The sequence below is a fragment of the Psittacula echo genome, assembly GCF_963264785.1.
Source record: "Psittacula echo genome assembly, chromosome: 4".
NCBI lineage: Eukaryota > Metazoa > Chordata > Aves > Psittaciformes > Psittacidae > Psittacula > Psittacula echo.
The window spans coordinates 40227505-40246035 of NC_137738.1; the positions used below are offsets into that span (position 1 = coordinate 40227505).

General features: G+C 39.2%; 1 protein-coding gene across 2 annotated transcripts in view; it reads left to right on the forward strand.

Annotated features, from left to right (window-relative positions):
* Positions 1 to 18531, forward strand: part of PLEKHG1 (pleckstrin homology and RhoGEF domain containing G1) — a gene marked incomplete at its 3' end in the record, with an annotated part of 49504 nt that overhangs the window by 15853 nt on the left and 15120 nt on the right. For both annotated transcript variants that reach the window (XM_080615778.1, XM_080615779.1), the window contains exons 2-6: positions 3402 to 3502; positions 9445 to 9514; positions 16583 to 16629; positions 16902 to 17052; positions 18043 to 18174. In XM_080615778.1, coding sequence (XP_080471904.1) covers positions 3402 to 3502; positions 9445 to 9514; positions 16583 to 16629; positions 16902 to 17052; positions 18043 to 18174 — 501 coding nt within the window. The remainder of the gene's footprint in view (positions 1 to 3401; positions 3503 to 9444; positions 9515 to 16582; positions 16630 to 16901; positions 17053 to 18042; positions 18175 to 18531) is intronic.

The window sequence follows — 18531 nt, forward strand, 5'->3', positions numbered from 1 at the left end:
CCTTCTAGTTAGAACTCTCCTACTTCTCTTTTTGGAGAGTTTAAGGAAATAGGATAGAAAAATTGTGCAGTATCATTAGTGCAAACCTTGCTCCATAAATCAGTCTAAGGAGATTGGCATTTGTAAGCTTTTTTTTAACTCCTATAAAATAAGGTAAATGTTTTTTCCATAATTGCAGAGAAGCAATAAAAGGCTAGTGAAGGAGGAGGTTATAAACAAATCATTCAGTGCCGACAGGGGGTCCAGAGATGCTGACAAGAAACAAATAAAAGTGAATAAGGCCGGGACTCTGTTCTGATAAATTTCACTGATTTCTGCACTTTGTTATTATGGCTGTAGTCTGCATTGTTATCTTGTAGTTCCAAACCTTTCATTATGACTTCAGATGATAACAGCTGTTGATACCCTGCAGGAGGTTTCAGTGACTACCATGGGGTAAAGTACCATTTGCTGAGAAATAATTAAGAAAAAAAAAAAGGCTAGGTAGCTTTGATCTGCCTGTGGTGGTGTCCTTGCAGAAGACATTATGTGCCAATATTGCATCTGTTTCCTGGATAGGTTCATGAAGTCCTTACGAGAGTACACATGCTCTATAAAACAGTATAACCAGAAGTGTCTGATTTGCTGAGTCAGTGCAAGAGGTGTGCTGCTGCACTGTGCCTGGGCTTCATCAGGCCACTGCGCCAAGACATTTCAGCATCTACCTTTTTCATGTGGATAGGGATATCTCAAGCTTTTTTGCTGTTGTGACTGCCCTACTGTCTGTATCACATTAGGTATCCACTTACACGTGTAACAGCCAGGTAAACATGTCTATAGCTGTCAGACTTGCAGAAGCTTTAGGTCAGCAATATTAACAAAAAAAGAAAGCTAAAACATGAAAGCAGTTTCCAAATCCTGTGTGATTTTCTAACAGTATGAGATAAGTTACGAGATACCTCTGAATCCCAAGCTTTTTAACCAAATAACTGTCTCTAGGTAAGCACAAACCCAACCATTAGTTTCTGGATTGTTTCTGATCTGATGCTGGGAGGAGGAGGGGGCCTGAAGTGCAGTCTTTAGGAATTTGCAGCAAATGGGAGCACAAGCTGTAGGTATGTGGGATAACCTGATACTAGCATATGCTATTGAAGATGCTGGAAAATCGCCAGAGCACTTGCAGGCTGCCGCTTGGCAGGAGCATTAGAAAGTCCTTGGTTCCCTCCTCTTACTAAAGAGTTGGTAAAGGACTGAGAAGAGTATGCGTATGTGGAGAAAAACTGTGATAAGAGGACAAAAGGAACACAAACCAGGTTATGTTCATAACACTGTCCACAATACTGGAGATAACTGAGGACTGTTCGTTATTTTGAAGAAACCCAAGCTCTTGCTATGCTGAGATGAATGACTTTGAAAGGAACTCCTCTTTATTCAATAAATTAGCTGTGTGGATTTACTTCCTGTATGATTTCCACTCCTCTGCAGACCACCCTCTCATACCAGCTCCGGGTGCTGTAGTGTTCCTCAGTGCTAAAAATGTTTTCAGAGGGTCACAATTCCATTGGACCATTTCTGTGCCTTGCTTTTATATGCTGATTTGTATTAGTGGGCAGAAAAGGCTATTTATTTACTACCATCACTGGAGTAGCCCTGAATCTATCATCTGCTTCTGCCTTTGACCTAGCATACTGCTCACTGCAGTTGTGTCTGCCTCACTGTCTCGAACTTTTTACTCTTCTGCTGCTTCTGAGTATGAATAAAAAGCCAAGGACAAGTTCAGGGAGTCCCAGGGATGCAGTTCCAATGACTTAATGCACAAATACGTTTCAAATACAGGTTTGGACTATGACGCTACTGTCAGCTAGGAGAGAAGGTAGAGTATGGGTCAGATACTATCACAAAAGAGATGAAATTACTCTCCAGGGACCTGCCTGCTTGCCTGGCCACTGACACTTGCGGTTCTTAAAGACATGGAGATTGCCTTGGAATAAGCTTGCTTTTCCTCAGCAAAATATACTGAGTTTTGGGGCTGATGAGGGGTATCTTTAAGTGGAGGTGATGGAAGAGTGTGGATTATTGAGCATTATGATAAGGGGAGGGGACAGGAAAGCCTACTGGTACCTAAACCTGAATCTTGGTTTTGTCTGTGACAGCTAACACTGTTTCAGTTAGAAAGAAGGATATGGGGACAGAGGCTTAAGGGCTGCAATTCTTAACCTTCCTTATGAGGGCATCTAAAATCCAAAAGTCAGATCCATACTTGATCCAAACCCTTTGTCTTCAAGCGATTTACATGGAGAATAAATCTTGGCCAGTGTATGTGTTCTGTAGTACGTTTTTATTTATGACTCTGGAACACAGTTGTATCTCAGAAGTTTTCATGATCTCCTTGGCATTTTGCAGGGCTCCTTCTCTGCAGCACCATGGAATGCTGTGTTGCTTTTGGGAGGTTGCCACGCCACGTTGTCTAGCCCCAGGCTAAGGGATTTTATTTATTTTTACTTCGCATTGTTTCAGCTGTTTTCACTTTTACTTTATATCCATACTCCCGCAGAATTTCTTCATGAATGTGGCAGCACATTGGGTTTCTTGGTTTATGAGCTGTAGTTAGTTAAATAGGCTGTTGGATTTGTTTGCCCTTATCTGAGATATTTTAATACTGTAGCAGCAACAGAAAGAAAGGTGACACTTCGGGAGCTGAGCTCTTATCAAAGAGATGGGAAAGTTGTTCTCCCAGAACACTGCTGAGCTGAGGTTTTAATAGCTGTCTTGCTCCTATTCAGTTGAAGTCCCTGGATGAGACACTATCACTCTGGTAAATGCAAAAGGAAATCTTTGTGAGAATATGTAGCAATGTAATTTGCAATGTAACTGTGCATGTAGCTAAATTGCGTGCACATATATACAACGAGATCTGTCTTCTACAAACTCTGCATTGTTGTCTTAACTGATCTAAAATAAGAAATAAAAAATTAATGCACTGGTTGGTTTTCTGAGCCTGTGTTGCTGGTATCCTCTCTGCTCTTTATTATATAAGTTTTCTGTTACTAAGACTACATAAAAGAGATTCTTCATCTCTTATTTTTAAATTCTTTTTAATTTGAGCCAGTTAAATGGTCAATTAAACTGTCACTGTAAATGAAATCTGAATACATTTGTATATCAGTAGCAAGAGAAATGTTGGCTGTGCCATCTAAGGGCTATAGTTTAGTGTTCAGTCTTCTGTTAATTTCTTGGTTTCAGTGAACAGATAAGTATTGTTACTTTTCATAATAGAGGTACTGTTCACCAAGGGGCTATTGAGGGATTTATTGTAATAATTAGGTGAAACTGATATGAAGAGATTTATCTTGTACTATAAAATGTATCTCCATTTACTGATCTAGAAAAGGAGGAAACGCCTGTTCTCATTGCTCTTGCAGGATTACCTTGACTGTATCACTGACCAGACCAAGCTCTCCCTGGGGACAGAAGAGCGATCAGCCCTGTTTGGAAACATACAAGATATCTACCGTTTCAACAGGTAAATTCATATTTAGGAAAATAAAAACAGTTCAGTAGCCTGAGTTAATGGACAGGGAGCAAACCAAGTAAATACTCTTTTATCACTTTAATAGAGGAAAGATACATAAATTGAGAAATGGTCTATTTTTGATTCTTAGCAGGATTGATTTGCTGAGATCAGATTATTTTAACTGTTCATTTTATGAATCCAGTGTGGTCTTCATTTACTTTTTTTGTTTCCATGCTTGGTATTTTCAGGAATAATTAAGCCTAACCTGCCCTGTTAGGCTCTAACTGAGCCTAGTGCAAGACCGCTGTGACTGGAATTCTTGCCTTATTAAAGGGATGTCATTTTATTCCTAATATATTGGGTCCTTTTCTGTACGCATATACATCACCCACATCTGGCTTTTCTAGTGTTTTATAGTGCTAGGGGGACTTCCTGAATTAATTTCTTGAACTATGTTCAAGTATCTTCCATTTATTGAAGGCTTCCATTTGGTATATTTACAGCCTTCACTAAAACTCTGAAGATGGGGTTCTAGTGTATATTGGGAGCATGATGTCGAATTTCTTGCTTGTATAGCTAGTGCAATGTTGTGTGGAACCTGCATATCTGCAGTTTTAGGAGCATGCCACTGCTGCTTTTGTCTGAATCCTCCATTACTATAAAAAAACTTATTCAGCATTTAGGTTAAACCTGAATATGCAACCAGTGCAAGAAATGTATTGGCATAACATTCCCACATCTTTTATATCCTATTGCTCTGGTAAAAGCTCTCTTAGGTTTGCTATAATTGGCAAAACATCTCCCAAACTACTGTGTTCTTTGAAGAAAAACAGATAGTTCAGTTGAATCAAAGAAGGATTCTGAAGTGGAGGACTCGTGTCAAAAAGCATCTTCAATGTTTTCTATCATCATGGGAAGCTACTTTAAAGTACCTCACTTCGAGTATTGTGTACAGTTCTGGTGTCCTCAACATAAAAAGGACATGGAGCTGTTGGAACAAGTCCAGAGGAGGGCCACGAGGATGATCAGGGGACTGAAGCACCTCCCGTATGGAGACAGGCTGAGAAAGTTGGGGCTGTTCAGCCTGGAGAAGAGAAGGCTGCGTGGAGACCTCATAGCAGCCTTCCAGTATCTGAAGGGGGCCTACAAGGATGCTGGGGAGGGATTCCTCATTACGACTGTAGTGGTAGCTCAAGGGGTAACAGGTTAAAACTTAAACAGGGGAAGTTTAGATTGGATATAAGGAAAAAGTTCTTTACTGTTAGGGTGGTGAGGCACTGGAATGGGTTGCCCAAGGAAGTTGTGAATGCTCCATTCCTGGCAGTGTTCAAGGCTGGGTTGAACAGAGCCTTGGGTGGCATGGTTTAGTGTGAGGTGTCCCTGCCAATGGCAGGGGAGTTGAAACTAGATGATCTGAAGGTCATTTCCAACCCTAACTATTCTATGATTTCTGCTGCTGGGGTTGCTGTTCAGTATCAAAGGGAAGAGTGGGGATGGATCTATTCAGAACTCGTGGATAAAAATGAAAACTGGAAAGCTGTTGTGTCCTGCTTTAGCTACAACAACTGACTTGACTGCATGTCTAACATGATTGAAAATGCATAGTGATAGTCTGATCATCTGTTTTAGAGCCTTAAGGCAATGATTGTTAGCTTATAGTTTACCAGTGGTGGCAGGATGGAAAAAAACAATCCTGGCCATTATGTTTTCTGATCCCTCACAAGCAAGGACATAATTATACCAGCATCATTGCAAATATTACCTAACAAAAATATCCTGAAGTGTGAAAGGTTATTATACAGAATAACTGAGTTGCAAAAAAAATTTATAGAGGTTGAAAAGAAGAAACAAGAAAAAGGAAAAAGAAAGTGGTTTGGGGCAATTTTAGAGATAGATATGTTACAATGGTTAAAACTTGCTGGAAAGTTGTCCAAAGCCTCTAGTGAGTTACTAATCTATTTCAGGCCTTCTGATTTAAAATTCTACATGGAAATTGTGAGTTTTTAAGACTGAACACACATTGTAGATCCCAGTACATCTTCAAGGATTAAGCTTCCTCCTGTGTAAAACTTGGCATGTAGCTTCTGGGACCTAAACATACTCTCAAGCCTTTTTATTTATTTTTACCTTTGAAAAAGGTCCATTTGGCAGTTCTGTGTTAGTAGTTTCAGATGCTTTTTGTGACCATGATTTTGTAGTTTCAGAATTACCTTGGTTTTTTTCAACTTTGAGTTTGACCATTAACCAGTGATCAAAGATTTTACTCTTGGGGTTTGTTTTTTTTTTTGACTTTGTATAGATCTGAGAAATTTCAGTTACTGGGAATTTCTTTCAGCTAAACTACTTATGATTTTTATGTGTTGCATTGAATGGCAGAAATGATGGTCAGAATGCTAGTTCGCTGGGACGTCAACTGCTAGTCTTGTGACCGGAATTTCTTTTTGGAAAGCTATTTCTTAAAGTGAAACCACTGATTATACACTGGTCCACTGGTCCTGTGCTGCCCCTTGGGAAAAGATCCCCCACTATTAGTTTATTTATTCAGAATGTGTAAGTGTTCTGAAAGTCAGCATTTGCTGCCTTTCTTTCCTGGCCTCTCTTATTGAGATTCCCTATAGTGTCAGTTTAGGATAAATTCTCCACCTGATACCATGACTCGATTCTGAAATGGGAACTCTGCAGAGAAACATGCTCAAGTTTAGTACTTCTACCAACAATTAGATGTTCTTAAGAGAAGCTAAGCTGACACAGGTCTTTCTGCATGGTCCTTGTCCAGCAGTGGCTACTGAAGCACACAAATACAGTGCAGGACCATTTTCTGTAACACCCATATTCAGCATTTGCTGTGCTCTGAGCTTCGTAGTGGTAAGAGCTGGCTCATTGTCGGGAGGAGCCTTCATAAAACCTGTTAAGATCTCACCTTTCAGGGAAAAGTTGGTTTGGTTTGGTTTTCTGAGTGGAGAGAAATTATTATTGACCACAGGATTTTTGTGACAATGAACTTATATCAAGGCTAAATTTCTCTTTAATTTTTTTTTTGTTTTTACTGAAAGTCTGAACTTTTCAGATTAATTTTCCAGAACTTTATATGGTAAAAATATTCTACCATGAAGACCAGATTGGACTTGCTATGTCCATTTTTTATTTGAATGCTATATTCTATCAGGCATTGAGAGAAAGAAGTTTTTCAGAGATGCTGTTACTTTAGCATTTATGGCTATACTGCACAGTGCTTGGTCATCAACAGGTTGGGTTTTCTTTTTTTTGTCATAGGTTCAGGACAAACCGTGCTGTTTTCTTCCTACATCTTTGCATTCCTTACATTCCGCCGAAATTGCCTGTCTCATGTCCCATCTCTTATTACCATCTCTCACTTGCTCCAATTCAGATCAAGGTGGAGGAGAAAAATACTTGTGTTTCATTTTAAAATGGTGTGGTGGTGATATAAAATGAATAAAAATTTTTAAAAGTGCCTTGTCTGAATTGTGTGTGCAAATATAGTGATTATTTGCAGACCTATAAACGTGTTTATCTCTTTCCTCTTGACCTCCTGTAGTTAACAGCTTGATACTAACTTGCCTTTTGTCCTACTGAAAGTTTTCACCCATGGTGGGAAGACAAGTGTATTGTCTTGAAAATAATTCATACTCCAAAAAAAACTCAAAGCATCCTAAAAAGACATTGTAATGAGACTTTTATTCATTTGACTTGAAAAGATAATTAATTCACTGCATGAAAAATAGTCTCTTTATGCTTACGTCTCTCATTCCAAAGGAGTTAACATTAGCTATTGAGGATGATCCTAGATTCAGATTTTTCCAGCCCACAATAACCCAAGCTGTGTAGCTCAGTACATGGTCTTAAATGGCACTGGCACTTGCGGCATACTTCAGTCTGAATCTTGTTAGCAATTCAGATGCAAGAGAATGAAGTTCCCCTAACAATGCTCCCCCATGCTCCCTTCCTGCTTGGGTTGTTGGCACAAGTGAGTCACAGAGGCTGAGAGCTGTGGTACCACCTGTGAACAGCATAAAACCTCTGGATATTCAGGTGAAGGGAACTAATGCGTTTCTCTGTTGTTTCTTCTGCCTTCTGCCAGGTAGTTAGATGTAGCCTATAATAATAGCCCTGCTTTTTCACAGGTCAGCTTGGTTGTATCGGGGTTTATTTAAGTTTTACAGGATTCCTGGGCATGATGCATTTGTTATTTTTACAGTAGCAGGCTACTCTTGCCAATCCCATTCTTACCAGCAAGGTGAAGCAGAAGAGAGTGCAGTATAGATAAACAAAATCTTTAAAAGCATAGCCCTTGCACTACGGGCTTGAGCTGAAGGCATAAGCCACTAGCACATTTACTGTATAAACCTGGACTTGTTGCATGAATATATGAAGTCTTTAAGTGTTGCACTGCTGTGTCCTGTAGGAGGAATAATGTGATATTATATGAGACCAATAGGAATAAAATGGCAATCAAGGAGCTACATACCTTTAAGCCATCAAAAGAATGTCTGCCTGCCAGACAGCAGGAATCCTCTGTTCACTGTGTCTGAGGTTATTTCCAAAATTCATGTGTGGAACACAGTCATTATAACTAATGGTTATGGTCACCATTGCTACAACTTCTTTTGCTGATGTAAAGGAGCTTCATGAGTGTGGGGTATCAAACAGAGGTCATATTTTTGTTCTCATTTGATGAAGTGTGGAGGTTAAAGTGTTGCTGTGCAGAGTGGCTTACTGACCACTGAACCTAAGGTTTTTGTCTGTCTTTGTTCCTTGTGACTGATTGCTGATTTCTTCCCTTCCTTCCTCCAGTAATTAGACAAGCAAAGAACAAGTCAGGAAACTTTTCTGGTTTACTCCTTTTCTTTCTTACAGAGGGAAATTGTGTCTGCTTAGAGGGGAAAAGGGTAGTACCCTAGATAAAGGCGTAGCAACTCTTATGCAAAACTCATTCAAGGAACCAGCTGTGAACTGGGAACGAAGTAGCCCTAAATGGTAAATCATCTGATGAGGAGGGAGTTCTATCAGAAAACAGTTTGGCAGAAAACTCAGTTTCTTCTCTCATTTTCCTGAGTGCATCTTTCAGTAAGACTAAAGACTACTTGGATCAAGGAGAGACCTCTGAGGTTTTCTTCTGCTGCTTGAACTCTTTCTTTCACCGAATTGGCTTTCAAGAATGGAGTTTCATACAACAATGAACATGCTCCCTTATTGCTTTACTCCTGTTACAATGAATTCATTTCCTGCTTGGCATGTCAAAATTGTAAAATCCTCTCAGTGAAGTTTTATTTTTATGCATGTAGAATTTATATATTCCATTCCAGAAAACTTTCTGCAGGCTAACCATTTTTCTTCAGTGAAGAGACCCACTAAAGGTAGATGAATTTTCTGAGTGAACTTATTGCCATTCTTCTTGTATGTGTAATACATCCCTGGTTCTCATCTGTGTTTTTCAGACCAGCTCCTATTCTCCCTCAATCAAGTAAAGCTCATGGGACATACAAAATCTTTATAGGGCAGCACACATGCTTCAATAACTTCAGTTTTGTTGGTTTTAAATTCTGTTAGTTGTTATACAAGCTTACATAATTGACTGACTGTATCACTGTGAGTATCGTAGAAGAGCTGTCAATCTGAAGGAAGAGGCTTAGCTTTGTTTAAGAGATCAGCAATCCATGGTTATTGTGATGACTTGAATTTTTGAGTATATAGGAATACCATTTCCTTAGGGTGTTCTTTTGCCTTCAAACAAAAAACACCAGAGGCTATACATCTAGGAGGAAGAGGGGCATGAAACTGGTTCTCATTCCCTTTTTAGGACTCCTTGCATCGTCAAGTGCTTCGAGCATTGCTGCCATGAATGATGAAGCACTGTCTGGTCCTGAATATACATATGTGTCTATTCCAAGGTGTGCCATAATTGTCTTTCCTTTTCCTGTTCTTTCTTTTAGTGAACTTCTGCAAGATTTGGAAAACTGTGAAAATGATCCCGTGGCTATAGCTGACTGTTTTGTTTCCAAGGTAAGTGGCTACTGCAGGAGTCTGCAGCACGACACAGGAGTCCGCAGCACAACACCAGTTGCAGAGTGATATGGGGAAATAAGATTAATTTATTGGCTTTTGAGGCCTCATTCTGACAGCTTGTGTGACTTCAACCAAGAAAAGTTAGCAAATCTATGGAAAGGAAAGGAATTTCTCTTAGCTGGTGATAGGGAGATGCCCCTGATTTGCATCTTTTTTAAATCAGGGAAAAGGTGTTATTTTCTTCAGTAAGTGTATCTGAAATGGTGGAGCTGTCCATCTAGAGTTCATTTTTAGATTTTTATGGTTTTGTGGAGTATTAAAGATTCCTTTTTTTTTTTTTTTTTTTATATAGATGACCAAGTGATGCTCCAGTTTTACATTGTCAGCTTAAAAATAGCTAGAGAATACAACTTGGCTGCACTTTTTAAAAAAGCAATAACATCACCTGAACATGTGGCCATATTGTTTTCTGAGACGCATTTTTCCTGAGCCCAGCAGCCATACCTTTACTTTTCTTAAAGGGGATGACTGAAAGTTTAGCTTTAAGACTCATATCTCATGCTCTCTGATATACTTCGAATTTTCTGAACATTGATCTGAACATCTTTATTCTGTTGGGCAGTTCTGAAGCCAAAAACTATGGAGAAAGAGAAGTTGTTAGGTGCAGGAGAAATACAGGAAACCAAAGTAGGTGTCCTTCATTGTAGGAAACCCAAAGCGCCGGTCATGGAGAAGGGGAATGGCTACAACGGGTAGGACAACAAGAGATTAAGTAATTTGGGCTACTGATTACTCTAGTTCACTGCAGACATCATCAGAGATTTTACATTTGCCTTGAATCTGTAGAGTCCAAATGTATTAAGAAATAATGCCATTGCTATGGTAACTTTGTTACAGAGGAGTGGAAGAGGGTGCATGCAGTTGTTTAAATTTGGATAATCCCTCTATAGGTGTGTTTCCCTTAAAAAAAAAACAAAAAAAAAACCAAAAAAAAACAAACAAAAAAAAAAAACAACCCAAAACCCCACAAACCTCAACAAAACCAAAAAGTCAAACCCTGTCATGTTTTATACCTTGTCCTGAACTCAGTATTGTCAGCACCAAGCATTCAGTGTAATAGGTCTAACACAAGGATTTAGGATTAACTGGATCACCTTTTCATGGTGGTCCAGTAATTTGTTTGGCACTGTTGTGACACAAGGGGAATAATAACGCCAGCTTAACACTGCTGCTGCCAGATCATTTGCTTAAATGGAGTTTGAGAAAGCTGTTATTTATCTAGTAATTGATCCTTTGTAAGCACAGAAAGATCTTAGTAGGATATATTTCTTCATCATTGCAATGTGGTTCATAGTATGTTGTTATTGCTCCAAATAGCCTATACTGAATTGAAGGAGAGTGAATGGGACAAGGGCAAGCACAAAGTCCTGCTTCTGGAATGGAACAACCCCATGTGCACACTGGATCCAGTTCACTAGGAAACAGCTTAGTAAAAAAGGATTTGAGGCCCTGGCAGACAATTAGCTGAGTATAAGTCAGCAGAGTGCCTGTGCACAAAAGGCCAATTGCGAGGTCTTCAGGATATTTACAGATAGCACAGTTTGGAGCTAGTAGATCTTTCTCTTTTATTGCTTGCTTATAGCTTGGGCCACTGGGACTACTTCTGGCTGGGACATGAAGCAGAGGTGGTGCAAGTGATAGCAATAAGTCCAGGAAACTGTTGTGCTCTTATTCAATTTGGCCAGCTGAAAGGAGTTTTCTGGTAGACTTTCTGGCCATTACTTCCAAAATCCATCTGCATATCATTGCTTGTGCTTTTTGTTCCCTTGTCAAATGCTTTTAGCATTTGTATTATTGGCAGGCAACTGCCTGATGGCTCAGAAATTGCTAGAGATTGCAGTTCTAAAAAGCATTTTTTAGCTTCATCCAGACAAGTGCAAATACTTAAAAGCAAAATCAAACAATACCAAAATACCCCGCAGTTCTGGTTTTAGCCATGAAGATGTCATTGCAGCAACAGCCGACTGTCTTAACAGGCTCCAGTTGTTCTTTCTTGGTTGATTGTATCTTCCCGGCATTGAGTAGTGGAAATAAAACTGCCTTTTTTGGCAGGATGCAGTTCTTCAAGTCTTACGGGACTTTGGCCATCTATTGTTTGATTGTTTCGAGTGTGCTGGATCTTCATTGTGAGTTAAACACAGTGATAATATCTGAAGTCATAGCTCACAGCCTTAGCTAATGGATGTAGCTCTGCTGGAGCTTCGTTAATGCTTCCAGTGGAACTGTGCTTAAGTTACACAAGCTGTGAATCTAGTGTTATTTTTCACCCTACTGGTTCAGCTGTGAATGCCGCAGTTGTTGGGAATTCAAACGTGTAATCAAGTTTTCACTGTAGGTACTTTGTTTACTTTTTTAATTTCATTAAGCTCAGTAACTGCATAAAGTAATAGCCATTTCTTTCTTCAGGATTCATCTGAAATTACACAAAATTGGTTTGCACGCATAACCAAACACTTATGGTTAAAGTAATAACTCTGGAGCTTGTTGGAACTAAAATGTTTTATAGTCATAAAAATATCTAGGGAGTTTAATTTTTTAAGGCCTAGTTTTAGACTGTATTTGATAGACTGTTTCTTTGAACTTTGTTATTTGGCTTTGCTCAATAAAAATTGTATAGCTTATTATACTTCCCTCACACAGTCATACATTGCTGTGCTTCCAGTGTATAACTTCCATGCTTGAGCAGTAAACAGCCCTGCAACTTTTAAGAGAAATTGAGTAAGGATTATCAAATCACATTAGCACACTATGAACAAAATCTCATAATTGTGGATTTGAATCTTAACATTTATAGTACAGGGTTCCCAAAGTAGATAGCTCTGAAAATGGCAGCTTTTATTCATTAGCAGACTTCAGCAAGATTTATAACCTAGCCAGTAACATGGAACTCACCAGTAAAATAACCAGGCAGAGCTATGACTAAATATAAATATAAGTATTTAATAAAAACTTACAATGTTGTATTAAATTCCTCTGCTTCCAGATGATCTTAGGGTCCTTTCCAACCCTAACCATTCTATGATTAATACCTCACAGGCAAAGAGGCAAAAATGCAGAAAGACATGCTTTTTAAAACCTGCTGTCCAGTTATGAATTGCTGGCTTTACCTTTCTGCCTCAAGCTTTAGACAGTGTGGGTGGGTATTTGTTTAAACAGTGTGGGATGGCTGCTGCAGAGAAATAACCTGCCACTGAGGATAATGATGTACTAGCTGAGTTTCTACCAGCTCTGGTCCTGCCTCTTTGTCTAGAATTGCATTAACTCTAGTACGTTAAATGTCATGGAGACATTTTGTTGCTACCCGCAATCAGAGGCTGATAAAAAGGTTCCAGTGCAAGCTTAGCTATAGCTTAATTATTCACATGAAAGATTGTTTATAAGTTTTCTTGCCAACTCCGTCTTTCATTTTCATAGTAATGATGCCAATGTTAATTAGAAGAATGACTTGAGTACTCTACACATTTACATTTAAGTGAGTTGTTGTAAAGGAGAGCATAATTCTGGTACATTGCTCTCTCACTCAGCACCCCAGAAATTCAGAACATGTGTTTTCTGAAAGACACACCAACAGCTTAACCAACGGGAAAGGGAGTATTACTCTAATCTAGCATCTCATTAATGAAGAGGAGATCCAGGCAATTGGCTTCAGTTTACACTCTGACTCAGCTCATTTTCTCAGCCTCCATTTTCTTTTAAAGTGCCTTTTATGGCTATAAAAAAGCACAGAGCATTGAGAGAAGATCAGGGACATAGCCACGTGCTTGGCACTTCATGTGGAGGAGACTCGCAGTGAATTGATGCAGCAGCAGGGGACAAGTTAAGTACAGCTTGGATCTGCTTGCACTTGGCTTTGTTCTTGAGAGTGACTTGTAGTCAGCACAGATGAACTCTCAGCTTGGTCTTAGATTTTTCAGCCTCTACCAAACAACAGGTTTGGGACCCAGGATTAAAAGTGATCCGTGGAGTGATTCCAGTCTCCCCGCAGAGATCTTTTGTGGGGTTTTTTTCTGGTTTGAAGATAGTTGAGGTGAACAAAACTTTCAAGCTGAGGAAGTTTAAAAATGGCTAGAGAAATACTGATGAGCATAGCTGAGGTTTTGCTTACAGTGTGAAAGTATTGATAGGAATACATTAAATCCATCTTAGTTTCACTTTTTTGTTGCTTCTGAACACAGTTGACAGCATTGTCTTTAGCCTGCACAGCTTGTGCCCAGATATGCTCCCAGTTACAGAGTGTTTTCTCTGGGGAGTCTGCTGTGAAGTAGAGAAGACCAGCTGGGAGTGTGAACTAGAAGTCCCTTCTTTGACCATGCAAACATAACCAGGCAGGCAGTGGAAGCACAACCTTCCCAAGAAGTGTGGCTTCCTCAGACTGAGGAAGAGCCTCTCTTGGAAGTGGTTCTCTTGGCCACACTCCGAACGTGTTCCTCCTGATGCCTAGGCAAGGTGTATGATGTTGATTCACACCAGCTTTGTAAGTTTGAATGCATATCAGCAATCTCATTCTGGAGGCAAAACAGATGTAATTGACTTTCTACTGGCATTATGCTCGCATGCCTCGGTAAAAGCAAATGCTTTCTGATGGTTTCATGTGATGAAATGAGCTGTGGTGCAATGAAGTGAGTACACATGTAAGTGTGGTGTGAATTTTGGTGTCATGTCTGTTCAGGAAGCAGCAATGATTGTGAAACAATTCTTCAAGTTTTTTGAGGTGTTGAGGGTATGAGAAACTACCTTTTTTATTTTAAACAAATTTGTTCCATTTAACAACTAGACTAAAATCCTTTCAAAAACAAAAATCTCATTCAAAGTAGTTTTGACCTTGCATGAAAAAAAAAAATGAAAAAAACCCCACCAAAAACAAAAACAAACCAACCAAAACAAAGAGGGAAAGTGTGAAAAGGCTCCTGGGGATTTCGGACTTGCTTTTGATTTTGTGGAGAATGTGCACTCAGTCCACTCTGAAACCTTGACATGTTTGGCCTTGTTTGTTTTACAGATAGTGTTTTCATTTGTTAAAATTTCCCAACAGATATTTTTTTTTCCTTTTCATTTGAAAAGCCAACAAGGATGTGACTATATTTATGAACAGAATACATATATATGAAAAAATATATATAAAATGGTACAAAAATTTCTGCATAAATCACATTATTGTGTGATTATAGCCATGGGAATGTATTTGAATTTATACCAAAGTCCCTAAATGAATACCTTGTATTAACATGTGCATATATAAAATAAATCACCTTTTTTCATCATTTCATTCTAATGCTCTCTCTTAAGCACCCTGACTTATTATACGTGCTAGCTAGTTTGGTGGAAATTGCCATAGAAAATTGCACAGGGTAATGTCTGCAATGCTCTTCGTTTTGAACAGAGAGGGTTTGGAGCTGTGGCTGGGGTCCCAGGCATGGACATGAACAGGCTATGACACAAGCTCACTGCCTCTGGATGTAGGCATGGGGTGTATGTACATGCTGTGAAAACTTGCTGCAACAGAATTAGTCCAAGCATAAAAAACCAAGCTAAACCATTTAACGGTATTAGTATCAAGACTATATTTACTTGGTTTGTTGGTTTCTAAGAGAAGACCAGTTTAATATGTTTACAGCCCACTAGTGAGTAAATGGGGATTGCAGTCCCCTAGAAAAACATTTATTAGAAATTTGCTTGAGTTATTTAATTTTTCAAGACAGTTAATATTGATATCCAGTAAGAAATACTGAAATGAACTGTAATGTCTTGTACTCATGTGGACTAGCATCTTTACATGGCATCCTTATGAATCACTGCCCAGTGGAGAAATGGATGGTACAGCCTTCTTTAACCCCTGTGAGAGGGGGAAAAGAGCAGTGCTGTTGCAAATGGGGAAGGATACTGCCTGAGCTGGCTCTTTCTGATGTATGGCCAAAAAAATGCAAACCAAACAAGGAGAAACAAAAGCCACAGCATCTATCAGCCCTCTCCTTCTCAGAGCACTGTTGCCTTCTGTGAAGGCAGATACTTGGTCTCACCATTCACCAGTGACTGCCCCTCACGGAGCAAAGCTATTGTGCTGCAGAATGCCAGAGTCTCTTCTGGAGATGCTTCAAATGGAGACTGGGGTCTTGTTTACCACAGGAGGATTGCTTTTTATTGGTCTAGGAAAAGTGATTATGTGAGCAGTTGGCCATTCTGCAGTAGTCCTTAGGACTCCAGCAAGCTGCAGAAATTACGTATTATTTGAGATAGAAGCTGATAGGCAGATACGAACTTAAAGCACATAAAATCTTTCTGGGAACCTATTCTTGCATAGTTAAATGAAAACATACAACTTAGGCAAAGAGGAAAGGAATGAAACACAAGGTTTTGCTCTGAGAAGCTTGTCAGCATCAAGCATAGGCAGTTTCACTGCGACAGGCAAGTGTGGAAACCCACCTAAATCTAGTTACAACTGGGTAATAACTGTCTGCTCTCCTGAAGTCATAAATTACTTTATAAAAAAATATTAAAAAATCCTTCCATAGCTTATAATTTTCACATGTAAACTGTGCTCAAATGTGAAAGTATTTATAGTTGTTCAAAAATTGCTCATCAAACAAACCTACAAAATTTACTTCTCCTAGCAAACATGTGTGTGCCACAAAAATATAGGTATGCGCAAGTCAGCTGTTTGAAGGGTTGTGTGGTAGTGGTGATGTTTTTTTTCGTGGGTTTTTTTCTAAGATGCATAGATCATCGTAAAGTACCTTGGAGGCTTAGTTACAAAGCCAGTTGTGTTATCTTTGTATGAGTTTCCTTGGTTTTTCCTTCAAGTAAAGGAAAAATCTTGCCCTCGACTCCTAACTGGAACTCAGTTAATAAGTCTCTGGTAGCGTTAGGACTATCACAGTGAAAGCAGAGAAATCACTGATCAGAAACAGGAGAAGTCATTGTCTTGACATCATCATCTTTATCTTGCACCTGTGTTAGCTCTTATTTTGACAAAATCTAAATACGTGTTAATCTTTCCTCCCCATGCAGAGTGAAGATTTTCACATATATACACAGTACTGCACCAACTACCCAAGGTAGGAATACTGGATTCCCTTTCTTCATTTGTCCCTTGACCAGTTTATGTAATGTAAGTTACAGTCTATAAAGAAAATAAATAATATGAAAAATCAGCTTCTCCCGCTCACAAATTGGAGGAATGGTCAAGGAGTTTAACTTACGAAAACAAAAAGAGCAGTGGTTGGATTAGAAATCTGCTGCCCCCTTTTAGAAGGGAAGAAAAAAATCAATTCTTGACTTTACCTACAGACTTACAATCTGTCTTAAAGCTATGCATTGATGTTTCCAGGTCAGTGGCTGTATTGACGGAGTGCATGAGGAACAAGGCATTGGCCAAGTTCTTCAGAGAGCGGCAAGAAGCACTGCAGCATTCTCTGCCCCTGGGCTCCTATCTCTTGAAACCTGTCCAGCGCATCCTCAAGTACCACCTACTTTTGCACGTAAGCACCCATTATAAATGTATTTAGTGTATGGCTGCTGCATGCTGAAATTCCTGTTTTAGTACAAGATTTGATAAGGGTTTCCTTAAATGCTCTTTCTTTTGGGGGTGTTTGACTTCTGCCTATGGAGACTCTCTGTCACTTCCCAGCATATGCATATATTTGGAATGGGGAATTAATGGTAACTGGTTTAGACACAATGAATCAGGCTGTGCATACAAATAATTATGTGTTTAGGGTTTTTGTTTCTGTTTTCTTTTTTTTTTTTTTAACTGTTCTGTAATTCTGAAGTGGAAGATTCTTGTCATGATTAAACAGTTTTGTACTCAAATCTGTTGTTGCAATGAAAACCAGCATTTTTCCACATGTTGCAATGCTGGGGGTGATGGAAAAGGAATAAATACATATAAACACCCCGAATGGTAAGAGTTTTGTGGAGAGAAATAACTGAGGAAATTGGAACACTTTCCATCTTCAGTGAATGGAGTTAAGCAAGCTTCGGAAATTCCTGCTTTATTGTTAACGTTTTCCACATATGTTTCCTATTAGAGAGTCATGTTCTAGTGAAGTGTGAAGACACTGATCTTATTTAAAATGTCTGGTGCTTTTCTGCTCTCCAACTGTAAAGTAATGCCTAATGTAATTCCATCAGGGTTTTGTAAGTGTGTAGATATGTTCTGTGTTTTAAGAAAGCCATTAAATGCCATCTGAAAAGGTCTCCCACCAGGATGCTGTGCTCTCTTTCTGTGCCCCTTTGCTTACATCAGCTGCTGCAAGTATAGTTGCTGCTAAACTGACCATAAAGGCTTGGCTTTGTTAGTCATCTTGTGTTAATCAAATTGATAACAACGTGTACTGGTAACAAAGACAGGAATGTTGCATTTGAGTGATCACAATGTGAAAGCAAAATAGTACAGATAAAAACAGTGTTGTGTCTGGCTGGGAAAATCCATTTAGAAATAAGAGGTCTTTTTTTTCTCCCTGTCTTAGGAAATAGAAAACCACCTTGACAAGGACACTGAGGGCTATGATGTGGTGCTGGATGCCATAGATACAATGCAGAGAGTGGCATGGCATATAAATGACATGAAGAGGAAGCATGAACATGCCATCAGGCTGCAAGTGAGGTTTCCAAAGAGATTTTATGGGTGTTTGTGAGCTGTTTTTGTCAATATATATGCCATTAACATTTTTTAGTTTATCTTTCCTTTTAATCTTTGACAGTCATAATTTAGACTCCCATTGAGTATGCCTGTGGCTGTTTGATCTTAGAAACCATGGTCATAGCTTCTGCAGGAAGATCTTAGACCTTGCTACCCTGCAAGCAGCATCCTGTAAAGCATTTATTTTGCACTGATGTGGAACTTAAGATAACTTTTCTTTCTTCCTTTACCTCAATTGTACAGCACTGCTGTACAACCCTAGGGCATGACTTTGTTCAGAAATCCTGTGTTTTCTGATTTCTCCCCTTTGTGCTGA